General features: G+C 39.4%; 1 protein-coding gene across 2 annotated transcripts in view; it reads left to right on the forward strand.

Moving 5' to 3' along the window:
- The window catches only part of met (MET proto-oncogene, receptor tyrosine kinase), a 126303-nt gene that overhangs the window by 107478 nt on the left and 5851 nt on the right, over positions 1-12974 (forward strand). Inside the window, exons 14-19 of one of the 2 annotated variants that reach the window (XM_020511166.2) lie at positions 1975-2118; positions 5332-5562; positions 6887-6967; positions 7141-7322; positions 8937-9046; positions 10512-10677. In XM_020511166.2, coding sequence (XP_020366755.2) covers positions 1975-2118; positions 5332-5562; positions 6887-6967; positions 7141-7322; positions 8937-9046; positions 10512-10677 — 914 coding nt within the window. Of the gene's footprint in view, positions 1-1974; positions 2119-5331; positions 5563-6886; positions 6968-7140; positions 7323-8936; positions 9047-10511; positions 10678-12974 lie in introns of those variants that run through there. The other variant, XM_048607784.1, reaches the window with a different exon arrangement.

Here is a 12974-nt window from a genome sequence, read left to right on the forward strand (position 1 = left end):
AGCCTCTCTAATGCTACACATGGCCCTCAGCAATAATGACTGAGTAGGTTCTGTGCTGATGAGGCATTTTCCTGCCACAACGTGGATGTAGAGTGATGATAGTGCCTTTTGACTTCCCATACTGCTTTGCTGTATTCACACTGGGAGTCTCCCATTTTAATATTTATCAGTGTCCAGTAGAGATCATCAGCAAAGGATTCATAGTTTGCTGCAGAGGCCTGGGTGTCCATGCCAAATTTTCCCCAGGCTATGAATGCTTCCCTTTGAGCTTTACATGAGTATAATGTATTTAGCTCTTCGTATTTAGCTGGTTATGTGAACATACAAATTAAGAAGAAGAGTAGGCGACTTGAGCCAGCTCTGTCATTCAGTAAGATCATGGCTTATCTGATTAATGCACATTCCAGTCTACCCACACTTACGTTTCACACCCTTGCTTATCAAGAAGCTATCTATTTCTACTTTCAAAACGTTCAATGACTCTGCCTGCACTTCTTTTTAAGGGCAAGAGTTCCAAACAACCCTCCTGAAAAACAGTTTCTCCCCATCTCTGTCATAAATATACTTTGTCATTTTCAAAAGTGATCCATAGCTGCAGATTCTCCCACAAGTGTAAACACTATTTCCACATCTACCCTGTCAAGAGCCTTCAGGATCTTATATATTTCAAACAAGTCACATCTCGCTCTTCTGAACTCCAGCAGGCACAAGCTTAATCTTTTCTTCCTTTTCTCATAAGACAATACAGTCATTCCAGGCACTAGCCTAGTAAACCTCCTCTGAACTGTTTCAAGCACATTTACAATCCTTCCTTGGATAGTTTGTCTCATTCACTCCCCTATCTTTATAAAGTATTTTTGGCACTGCTAACGATTTTAAGAGGAACATCTTGACATGAGCTTCACTGGTCTTCTGCATAAGCCCCAAGGTAGTGATTGAATTAGTGACAGCAGTCTGTCCAAAATGCAGCTTGGTCAAGGCCCTCCATAAATTTCTGGTACTTACATGGCTCTGAGTGGTTCTATTGTCTGCAGTTCTTGTCACCTGTTATCAGGCTCCAGTAACCTTGAGCTGCTTGGACTATTGCTCCTGGTACTCTTCTCAAGTGAATTCTGGCAGCTGAGGCTTTGCAATTTCCTGTTGTCGGCATCAATGTCATCAAGTAAAGTAAGCAGCCAATCATATTGAAGAATTCTCATAGACAGTAAATCAGAAAGGAAAGTGCACTTTTTATTGTTCACATTTTATGGAAATCTTACAGAGACAAAATTAAAGATTAGAAGCTGAAATACCATAAATATTAAGAAAATAATCTTTATTATATTAAAACAAATATGAAATTCTAGTCATCACAGAATGTTTTTATTACACAAATAAAAAATTAGTTTTGCAGGGATAGAGTGGTTGTTCAATGTACTATATAGTTATAATGACATGGACACAAGTCATAACTAGGCATAACATTTTCAAAAGGGTTTAACAATTATATCATGGTGTTGAATGAGATGTTCATATCAATTGAATGATTTCTAGAAGATTGACATCTGCAAGGTGGCAACTCCTGCATTTCTGAAAATAAAACAATGAACTGTGGATGCTGTATCTCTGAAACAGCAAAACAGAAATTCTGGAGAATGCAACAGATCTGACAGCATCTGTGGAGAGAAAACCGAGTTAAGATTTGATCTGAGTGACCCTTCTACAGAACTGTATACTTTACTTCCTCTCCACAGATGCTTCTAGACATGCTGAGTTCTCCAGCAATTTCTGTTTTTGTTTGTTTCCTATATTTCTGTGAATATGCAGGTGGCAGAAATTATGGTGAATTCTATACTTATAATGATGGTGAACACTGGTAATTTTGCTGTCAATACAATTACAAAATCTAGACCATTGCACTTCTGAATGAATTTTGTTGTTAATTCAAGTTCCAACTTTCTCATATGCTGCAAACTTGTCTTGCTTCTTTAACAGATGTAAACCCAGATGTTGTGAGATATGATGGAAGAATGCATACTCTACACTTAGATAGGCTTGTGAGTACAAGAGTACGCAACAGTATAACAACAGAAATGATCTCGCATGACTCCTCTGACTATCGAACAACTCTTCATGAAGGTAGGGACGGCTTCATCACTAATTAGTCTAGTTCCCTTCAATGTTGAAAACATGTATTTGTGCAAATTTTGTCCCTTTCCTCTTGAAGGCACAAAATATTACTGGGGTGGTGATTCCTCCATTATTGGTGAACAATACAACACCCAAATGTCCAATGTAACTTGTGAACCTGAATATTGACCAGGCAGCCAAATTATCCTTTTTCCCCATCCAGTACAGAAATGTCCACACAACTGCTGTAACAGTGATTCAATATGAAATAGCAATGGGCACTGGTCAACATTCCTTGGTTGAAGAAACTAAGTTAAATCATTACACTGACATCACCATCCACCTGTGATTAAAAACTCAATACAGACCTGCAATCTTTCTGATCTGTCTTTTCAGCTCCACACTGTAATTTCCCCCATCATTCCCTATTCCATTTTCTTTAAATGAGCAGTTAAATTCAGATGTGATACACTGTTTTGGCACTGCTGAAATTGTTTTGCTCATTTATACATGTTTCTGGAAACATTTCTGTTCAGAGAGGTCTGCTTTGCCAAAGTAAAATATTATCCAACTGATCAGTAAGCAAGAGATAATAGGAACTGCAGATGCTGGAGAATCTGAGATAACAAGGTGTAGAGCTGGATGAACACAGCAGGCCAAGCAGCATCAGAGGAGCAGGAAATCTGACGTTTTGGGCCTAGACCCTTCTTCAGAAATAGGGAAGGGGAAGGGGGTTCTGAAATAAATAGGGAGAGAGGGGGAGGTGGATTTGATACCTCTCTCTCCTTCCTGGACCTCTCTGTTTCCATCTCTGGCAACCACCTGGAAACCGATATCCATTTCAAGCCCACCGACTCCCACAGCTACCTAGAATACACCTCCTCCCACCCACCTTCTTGCAAAAATGCCATCCCCTATTCCCAATTCCTTCGCCTCCGCCGCATCTGCTCCCAGGATGAGGCATTCCACTCCTGAACATCTAGATGTCCTCGTTTTTCAAGTACCGCAACATCCCCCCCTCAGTGGTCGAGAACGCCCTTGACCGTGTCTCCCGCATTTCCCGCAACTCATCCCTCACACTCCATCCCCACAATAACAACCAAAACAGAATCCCCCTCGTCCTCACGTACCACCCCACCAACCTCCGGATCCAACACATCATCCTCCGACACTTCTGCCGTCTGCAATCCGACCCCACCACCAAAGAAATTTTTCCCTCCCCATCCTTATCTGCTTTCCGGAGGGACGACTCTCTCCGTGACTCCCTTGATGGCTCCACACTCCCCTCCAGCCCCACCACACCCGGCACTTTTCCCTGCACTGCAGGAAGTACTACACCTGCCCCCACACCTCCCCCTCACCCCCATCCCAGGCCCCAAGAAGACCTTCCAAATCAAGCAGATGTTCACCTGCACATCTACTAATGTAGTATACTGTATCCGCTGTTCCCGTTGTGGCCTTCTCTACATTGGGGAAACCAAGCGGAGGCTTGGAGACCGCTTTGCGGAACACCCAAGCTCGGTTTGCACTAAACAACTGCACCGCCCAGTCGCGAACCATTTCAACTCCCCCTCCCATTCCTTAGACAACATGTCCATCCTGGGCCTCCCGCAGTGCCACAATGATGCCACCCGAAGGTTGCAGGAGCAGCACCTCATATTTCGCTTGGGAACCCTGCAGCCCAATGGTATCAATGTGGACTTCACAAGTTTCAAAATCTCCTCTCCCCCAACCGCATCACAGAACCAGCCCAGCTTGTCCCCGCCTCCCTAACCTGTCCTTCCTCCCACCTAACCCCTCCTCCCACCTCAAACCCCACCCCCATCTCCTACCTACTAGCCTCATCCCGCCCCCTTGACCTGTCCATCCTCCTTGGACTGACCTATCCCCTCCCTAACTGCCCACCTACACTCACCTTTACTGGCTCCACCCCCGCCTCTTTGACCTGAGTGTCTCCTCTCCACCTATCTTCTCCTTTAACCATCTTCTATCCGCCTCCCCCTCTCGCCCTATTTATTTCAGAACCCCCTCTTTCCCTCCCCCATTTCTGAAGAAGGGTCTAGGCCTGAAATGTCAGCTTTCCTGCTCCTCTGATGCTGCTTGGCCTGCTGTGTTCATCCAGCTCTACACCTTGTTGCTCAGTAAGCAAAATTGTTTTAATTTGTTTTCATTCATGGGATGAGGATCTTGCTGGCCAGGCCAGCATATATTGCCCATCCCCAATTGCCCAAAGGTCAGTAAAGAATCAGCCACATTGCTGTGGATTTGGAGTCACATGTAGGCCAGCAGTTTGCTTCCCTATTGGAGATAAGTGAACCAGATGGGTTTTTCCTGACAATTGACTCAAAGACATCATTAGTCCATGAACTCATTTTTTATGAAATTCAAATTCCCCCATCTGCTGTGGTGGGATTTGACCTGAGGTCCACAGAGAGCCTCTGGATTAACAGCCCAATGATAATACCACTAGGCTATCATCTCCCCCAATTGTTGAGTGATGTTGAAGTATTTGGGCATCTGTAAGTGCCACATCATGTTTTCATGGTTTTATTTTAGCGACTTTGGTCAAATGGAGAAACTGGGGTTGTTTTCTTCAGTGCAGAGAAAGCTAAGAAGGGATTTGATAATACTATTTCAAATCATGAAGGATTTCAGTACAGAAAATAAAGATGAACTGAAATGTCAATAGCCAAAGGGCACAGAAAGTTATTTGCAGATAAGTATTTGAAGGAAGGACATGGGAAAGGAGACAATGAATGAAACTGATTGGATTGCTCACTGAAAGCGATGTTGCAGACTCAGTGGACTGAATGGCTTCTTTCTGTGTTCTAATATTCTGTGAGTCTTTAGTTTCTCATTTCAAGATTTTGTATTTGAAGGAACTATTAAAATAATTTAAGTAAGAACTGCACACTGGCAATTATTTTCACAAAATATAATGTGGTAAGGAACTCATATACAGCATGAATATATTTTCAGTTCTACCTCATTCCTGAAATTTGTTCAGATGTCATTTATAGGTGAGAGAAGCTGGGCTTAACATTTGTGCTGCCCATTGTTACAGACTGAAGATGGGCAGATAAAGTACTCCATGACCCTATGAGGAAGAACTGCAGTGTGTGTCATTAGAAATCCTGATATTTCTTTTAGTTTTGAAGTTATTACTAAATGTAGAAGATTCCTTTCAGTTGAAAATAAATTTATTTCTTTTTTTATTAATAGATCAGTTTCAGAATTTGGCACAAACAGCATCACACCGACAAGTCCAATTTTCTCATTCAGATCTTACTTGCATAGCATCAAGTGGAGACTCAGAGTCAACCGTACCACTGCTTCAGAACAACATGAACATCAACTTCTGCAGCTTAGACTCTGAACTATTGAAAGAAGTGCAGCACATGATTATTAGCACCGATCAGCTCACAACACACACCACACAGGTGATTGGAAGAGGCAAGTTTCAAAACATTTTCTGCCTTAAAACTGAAAGCACTGTGGAGGCAGTGGAATTATTTGATATATCATTCAACTTATGATGATACTATCTTTTTTTGCTGGAAAAGGAATTACTGCTTCACTCATGTAATGAGTTTATGCCATGTTCGCAGAGATCTTTTACTTTAACATTGTCCCGAAATTGTGTCTTGGATTTTTACTGTGTAACTAAATACTATCCCAAGTATTGCATTAATCTATAGATCCATCGGCAGGGTCCAAACATATACAATTGTTGACCTTGCTTTGTTAATGTTTATTAGTACTTGAAAATACACGATGCAGAATTGCAGGGTATATTGAGACTGTAGTATGAGAGAGCCTTATCCATTAATGGAAAATGGTGGAGCAGGACTCTGGCATACCACTGTAGAAAAATGCAGACCTTCCCCTAAATCCCAAGTTATTTTAATGATTTGGGCTAGTAGACTATCCACCATGTACCATGAAAATCAAAGTTAATCTCAGTTGTGTTAAAACAGCTCCAGGCCAGTCAGTAATACAGAAGCCAAAATCACTTTCTCTGTGGATAAATTTTATTAACTCCTCAGTCTTACAACTCTTTCCAAACTCCATTTCTTCCCTGATCCTCTTTATATATTTTCTATCCATCCTGTTCAGAGATGTTATTACACATCCCTGGACCGGTTAAGGCTTGAATCTGGACGTTACCTGTGAACCACAAGAGCCCTCTGATCCCCCTATATATTTATCAAGTAAATGAATGACTTAATTTACCGCAATTATTGCCTAACCACTAGCTACATCATCAAGTCACAGTAAATGTGGAAGCTTTTCTGCACAATGCCCTTGCAACATCAGAGATAATCAATTCTCTTTGGGGATTCATAAAATCAGCAGCACAATATACTAGAGTACACAGACTAATGTGGGTGCAATCAATTAGGCCAGTTGTCTCTGTTGGCTCGATAGGTAATGTGAATCAAATCGTTGACAAAAGCACAGGATTTAATCCCCATGTTATCCAGGGTGGATTAAGGACTTGCTTCCTTGCCTTACCTGTGGTAGAGGTCCTGAAGCTATAGGTCAGATGCCTTTGGGCAGAAAACAGAAGAAGAATGCCCAATGGCTGGGCACAAGAAGAACGGCAAGGTGGCAAAAAACATTCCCATAACTACTTGTTCAGATTCAAACAGCACTCAGTTGGCTGGTTGCATCTGTTAGTCCCATTCAGATTACCTCTACTCTGAATGTGTTTTCACAGTGTTCACATGTGCTTTCTGCTTAATTTTGCTTTTGCTTTTCTTTTGTCATTTAAAAGGCCATTTTGGCTGTGTATTCCATGGAACACTCCAGTCTCAAGATGGAAATAGTATACATTGTGCGGTGAAGTCTCTAAATAGTAAGTATATAAAATATTAAATGTATTATATTCTTGTTTTGCTGTTGTTCCCAATGCATGACTGAAAGTGCATATTGAATCAGATATTTAAAAAAAGTTGAGTAACCTATACAAACTGAAAGTGCACAAGAACACTAAATGAGATGCTACTTCTCCTATGTCTGCTTGGACAGGAATCACTTGCTTGGAACAAGTAGCTCAGTTCCTGAAGGAAGGATTAATAATGAAAGATTTCAAACACATCAATGTTCTTTCTCTACTTGGAATCTGTCTTCCAAACCAAGGATCTCCACTGGTAGTGCTGCCATATATGAAACATGGTGACCTACGGAACTTCATCAGAGATGAATGTCACGTATGTAAAATGAAAGCTATGTACCATTATAAGGAGAGTTTGAACAAAATATCATGTTTATCACTTTATCATGATTTGTCTTGAATAGACCATGTCCATTATAATAGAAACAAGTCCTATGTCATAGGAGAGGCAGCCATGTAGTGGTAATGTCACTAGACTCATAACCCAGAAGCACAGGCTAATGTTTTCGGGTATGGGTTCAAATCCCACCATGGCAGCCAGTAGAAATTTGAATTACGTCAGTAATTCTGGAATCAAAAGCTTGTCTCAGTCATGGTTGGCCATGAAACTATCATTGATTAAAATTTCATTTGTTTCACTAATAACCTTCAGTGAGGTAACTATTCTCTCCTTATTTCATCTGGCAACATGTGATTCCAGATCTGCAGCAATGTGGATGACTCTTAACTGCCCTCTGAAGTGGCTATGCAAGTCTTGCAGTTCAAGGATAATTAGGGATGGGCAACAAACACTGGGATTTGCAAAGTCCACATCACATCAAAGAATTTTTTTTTTAAATAAAGAAACGGTCAGCAGTTTCTGGTGCCCACACATGTGCAGAAATGGCAAAGCTGTTATCAGCAATTTCTTGTGTGACCACAAGGTGTGCTGTTGACATCCCTTTAGGAACCTTTAGAAGTTATTGCTTTAATTAGAATATTCCCCTTTAGGCTATATTTATATGATTAAAACTCCCCAAGAAAGTTATGTTTTGCTGATGTGGTGAACAGCGTTTTTAACTGCACACCAAGCTACCTTATTGCTGAAAACTACTTCTGATCCTTAAACTAATTGTTATTTGTGTAATGTCAAATCACTGCATTACAATAAAAATTCCGTTGTTTTCAAATGTCTAATTTGTTTATTTTAACTTCTGACATATAGGGACCGATCTTTCTTCTACTTTCTTCAAAAATTATATAAAAATGGAGCTTATCAGTACATTTTATTGCTCAGTTTTCTGTTTCTGAGAATTCTTTAATGTAATTGACTGGTTATCCTGCAAGGTGACATCACTGTTGCTTGGGGATTATCATGAAATTCACATATAAGTTGGGAAAGGGGAAATCCATACTGCAAAGATGGCCCAGTGTTTATGGGCAGCTTTCTTTGAGGTCAGCAACAAGTTTGATTGCTTCACCGCAAATAGCAAAGTCCAAGCCATCATGAACACATCCCAAAGTATTTTATTGCCTTGGATCCTCTCTGATGTTTGATAGCTGTAGTTATGTAGACATGTGTGGCAGCAAAATTGCATACAGCAATTTCCCACAAACATTTCATCTGTTCTTGATGGCAGTGCAGTAAGGGAGGAGTAGAAATGTGGATGATGACATTATTTTTCTTTAGAACTGCTTTAAAATCTCATCACAGGCAATGAACATATTGGGTTCAAATGCCAATTTAGATTCTGTACTCAAATCATAAGCGGAGTTGGCCTTAAACATTCTCACCCACAGGTCAAAACACTACCAACTGTTGCCTCACAAACCTCTTGAAAAACTATTGAAAACTATTGATGGATATTTTATATCAGGCTCATCAGGCTACAACAAATCACTTTATAAAAAATCTGTTTAAAAGCCACTGATAATTATATGTTTACCACAGAATCCAACAGTAAAGGATCTAATTAGTTTTGGACTTCATGTTGCAAAAGGGATGGAATACCTTGCAAGTAAAAAGTTTGTTCACCGAGATCTTGCAGCAAGAAACTGCATGTGAGTATGAAAGTAAAATTTCTTGGAAATGTACAATGCATTTGCTTCACTATTCAATTAACATGCTGAAATTCATACTACATTAAAACAGATACAATGTTTGTTATATTTAAAAGATGTCTGCATTTGTTGATGGTATTATTCAGAGAGGCAGTTAATGAAGGAAAGTACTGGAGCCAATCTTTACTCTCGTATTGATTTACAAAGTTAAACAGTGTAAACACACACCTCATGACTCTACCCCTTTATTTCAATAAATGTCTCTTCGTATGCGCTCAAGATTTTAATTGAAGTCAAATTGCCACGATAAGATTTGAACCCATGTCCCCAGAACATTAACCTGTGGTTCTGTAGTAATTGCCCAGTGACATCACACACCACCGCCTAATGCATAATTTTCCTCCATCAGCACTTTTATTGGCAGAACCTTCAAACATTTATTTCCTTACTCACTGGAACTTCTCCCTTAAACTACTGAGCCTTATTTTTTTTTTCAGCCAGCTTTGAAAGCCTTCTCAAAATTTTTCTTCGCAACGATAGCCATGTCACTTAATTCTTCCCTCACTACTCAGTGGCTTCCATAAAGGGCCCTGGGATGTTGTGTATGTCAAAGTTGTTGTCTAGGTTAAAGCTGTTGCTAAAATGACAGCAGACTGCTAGAAGCTTTCATGGTCTTCAGTAAATGACCTGCAGGTTTAAATACACTAATTAGGACTGATGGGTTTGATTCCCTTTCATAATCTATGCACAAAACAATGATGTCTTGGGAATAAAGTTATTGATCTTATTGCTTTGGCACCATTTCTTCATGGAGTAACATGAAATGTTCACTTGCAGCACTGTTATTCCCATAAATAAGAGTCTCCATACTTATTCCCAGTTGGTATCCATAATTCATGCTTTTCCTGTACTAAAAAGTATTCTATTCACTGGTGACATATTTCATTTAGCTATTCAGAACAGAATTCATATTCTGGTCTTACATTTTAATCATTTGTCTGTTGAGGGTAAGTGCTGTGCTTTTGTTATGGGGAGTAGTGTATTATATTTTCCAGCACATCTCCCAATTTTTGTGTTGTTCATCACCTTTAGCTAGTGGACAAGCAACTCACTGGCAAGCTTGTTCTAGTGCAATTCTATGGTTGGTTGCTTGAGTTGATTAAACGCATACATTCCCCTTCCTCCATCTGCTAAATGACTGGTCTTCACTCTAAATCAGAAGCTCACTATTCATGGAACAAAGCTACTTCCTCTAACAACAGTACATGAACTAGAAATTCTGCAAATATTATCATTTTCCCCTTGGAATGTTTAAATAAAAAGGTCTATAAATTAAAGTAAAATGGTTCAAGTAATAGTGAAAAAGATTTTTAAAGTATTAACCCTGCGTACCAATGTCACTACAATAATTTTTTTTATTCACATTGTGTAAAACTTTTAAAAACCTACAACTTTTGTTTTGTAGGTTGGATGAAACCTATACTGTGAAAGTTGCTGATTTTGGGCTCGCAAGAGATATTTATGAGAAGGAGTATTACAGCATTAATAATAAAAGTGGTGCCAAACTGCCAGTCAAGTGGATGGCCCTGGAAAGTCTACAGACACAAAAATTCACCACAAAGTCTGATGTGGTAATGTATTGCTTCAGTTATAATGTATGTTAGCAATAATTTAAAGCAGGTGTATTGTAAAACCTATTCTTTTTAGATGTGCAAGTTGTGGCTGAATAGAAAAAATTTAATAAATTAGCTTTTTCTTTAGTTAACTATTATAAAAGTCACTGCATTGATTCTTGCACAATGTGATCAATGGACCCAATTGTATAACAAACACACAATCTACTACAGTTTTGTCAAGGAGCATACAGAGTAAAATAAGGCAGAAATGAAAAGCTTATGTCAGAAATCAAGTACTCAGTACTCAGAAATCCAAGGGGAGTGTAGAAAGAAATTAGGAAGGAAGGAGAGGGCATGACGGAATATTGACAAGTAAAATTACAGAGAATCCTGTGATGATATATGGCTTTAAGAGTAGTATTTTGCCCTGTTTTTGTTCTGAAGAAAGATTGAGACAGGTGCTCAGCAGTCTGCTGCAAAAACAATAAAATTATCAGCTTGTGAGGCCTTGGGTTTATTTTTAAAAGTCGGAACAAAGAAGCAGGCTGATTGGTTGGAATCAAGCTCCCACAGAACCAGGATTTTTAGTTTTAGGTTTCAGCAGTCGTTGGGGTCTTGAAGCTGGATGTGAAAGCTCTTATTCCTCTCTGTTACAGCTAAAAGCTGGGGTTCTCTTCCTGCTGCTAGAATTGCATGTAAGACAATCTAATTTTACTGAATTTGCCTTTGCCAAGGGTGTGTTTGTGAGATGTTACAATATTGGAACAGTCAATTAGTAATTGTGTATTACTTTCTTAAGCATTTCAATAGAGTTACAGTTAAGCCAATTCTTTTGTTTTCTTTTTAGTTGTCTGTATTTTAGTTACAGTGTATGAATAAGGTGTGTTTTGTTTCTTGTAGTTTGACCAATTGAATGGCAAACGAAACACAACATCTTACACTTACCTTTAAAATAAGAAAAAGTTAGGGTCTAGACTATCTTCTTAATATATTTTGGGGGTGTTTGGTCTGGTCTGTAACAATGCAACAACACGAAGAATAAGAAGATTACAAAGCAGTGAGTATAACCCATAAAATACCAAAAGGTAACCTAGGTGTAAAGTGGAATTTGTGAATAGGTATGGTTCTCAATAAATAGTTTGTATGTGCCTTCAGAAATGAAGAGGATGACACAGACTTTGTAGTTATGGGGGAGCAGTGTGAAATAATGTTGGATGTGATAAACATTAGGAGAGAGAGCTACTAAGAAAATTTGTACTTTGAAAGTGTATAAGACATCTGGAAGAAGCAAAAGAGGACAGAATGAATGCATTATTATTGTTTTCCATTCCTCATTGGGTGCACGTTAGTATTGGACAATTGAAGGAGTTCTAACATTGTACCTTTTTAAAAACAGAGTGAGAGAGAGACTAAATAATTAGAGGCCATTCAGTATCTCAGTAGTGGCAAATTACTGGGGAATCAATTCCACAAAACTGGAGAAGTTGTCACTTAGACATGGAGCAGTCAAGGACAGTCAGTATGGATTTGTTAAGATTGTATCTGGAGTCATATATGCAGTGTTGGTCATCATACTACTGGAAGAATGTAATTGTTCTGGAGAAAGTGTAAAAGAGAGTCATCAGGATGTTGCATTTTCATTCCGAAGACACACTACATACGGTTGTATACCTTGGAGCAGAGAACGCTGAGACCTGATTGAGGTCTACAAAATTATGAGGCATGGATGAGGTCAATAAGAATAACCTTTTTCTCCTTAATAGAGGGGTTAATTACTAAGGGCATAGATTTTAAGGAGAATTTATTTCACCCAGAGGATGATGGATGTGTGGAACTTACTGCCCGAAGGAGTGATTGGGATGGGAACCATCGCAACATTTAACAGGTATTTAGATGAATGCTTGAAGCCCCATAGCTACAGTCTAAGTGCTAGAAAATGGAATTACAATAAATGCTTGATGACTGGCCTGGACATGGTGGGCCGAAGAGCCTCTTTTTATGCTGTAATACTTCGACCCTATGACTTTATAGACCCTAACTATATAGAATTTTATGAGGCAATTAGCTCAATGGCAAGAAAAGAACCAGGGAATTGTTGATGGCTACATTTTGGCTGGAAGGCTGTTTCCAGTGATAGTAGGAACTGCAGATGCTGGAGAATCTGTGATAACAAGGTGTAGAGCTGGATAAACACAGCAGGCCAAGCAGCATCAGAGGAGCAGGAAGGCTGACGTTTCGGGCCTGGACCCTTCTTCAAAAGTATACAGAAAAATGGGTATACAGAATTGGTTACTGGATTATTAGCCCAGTCA

This window comes from Rhincodon typus, chromosome 18, assembly GCF_021869965.1.
Source record: "Rhincodon typus isolate 14 chromosome 18, sRhiTyp1.1, whole genome shotgun sequence".
NCBI classification, from domain to species: Eukaryota; Metazoa; Chordata; class Chondrichthyes; order Orectolobiformes; family Rhincodontidae; genus Rhincodon; species Rhincodon typus.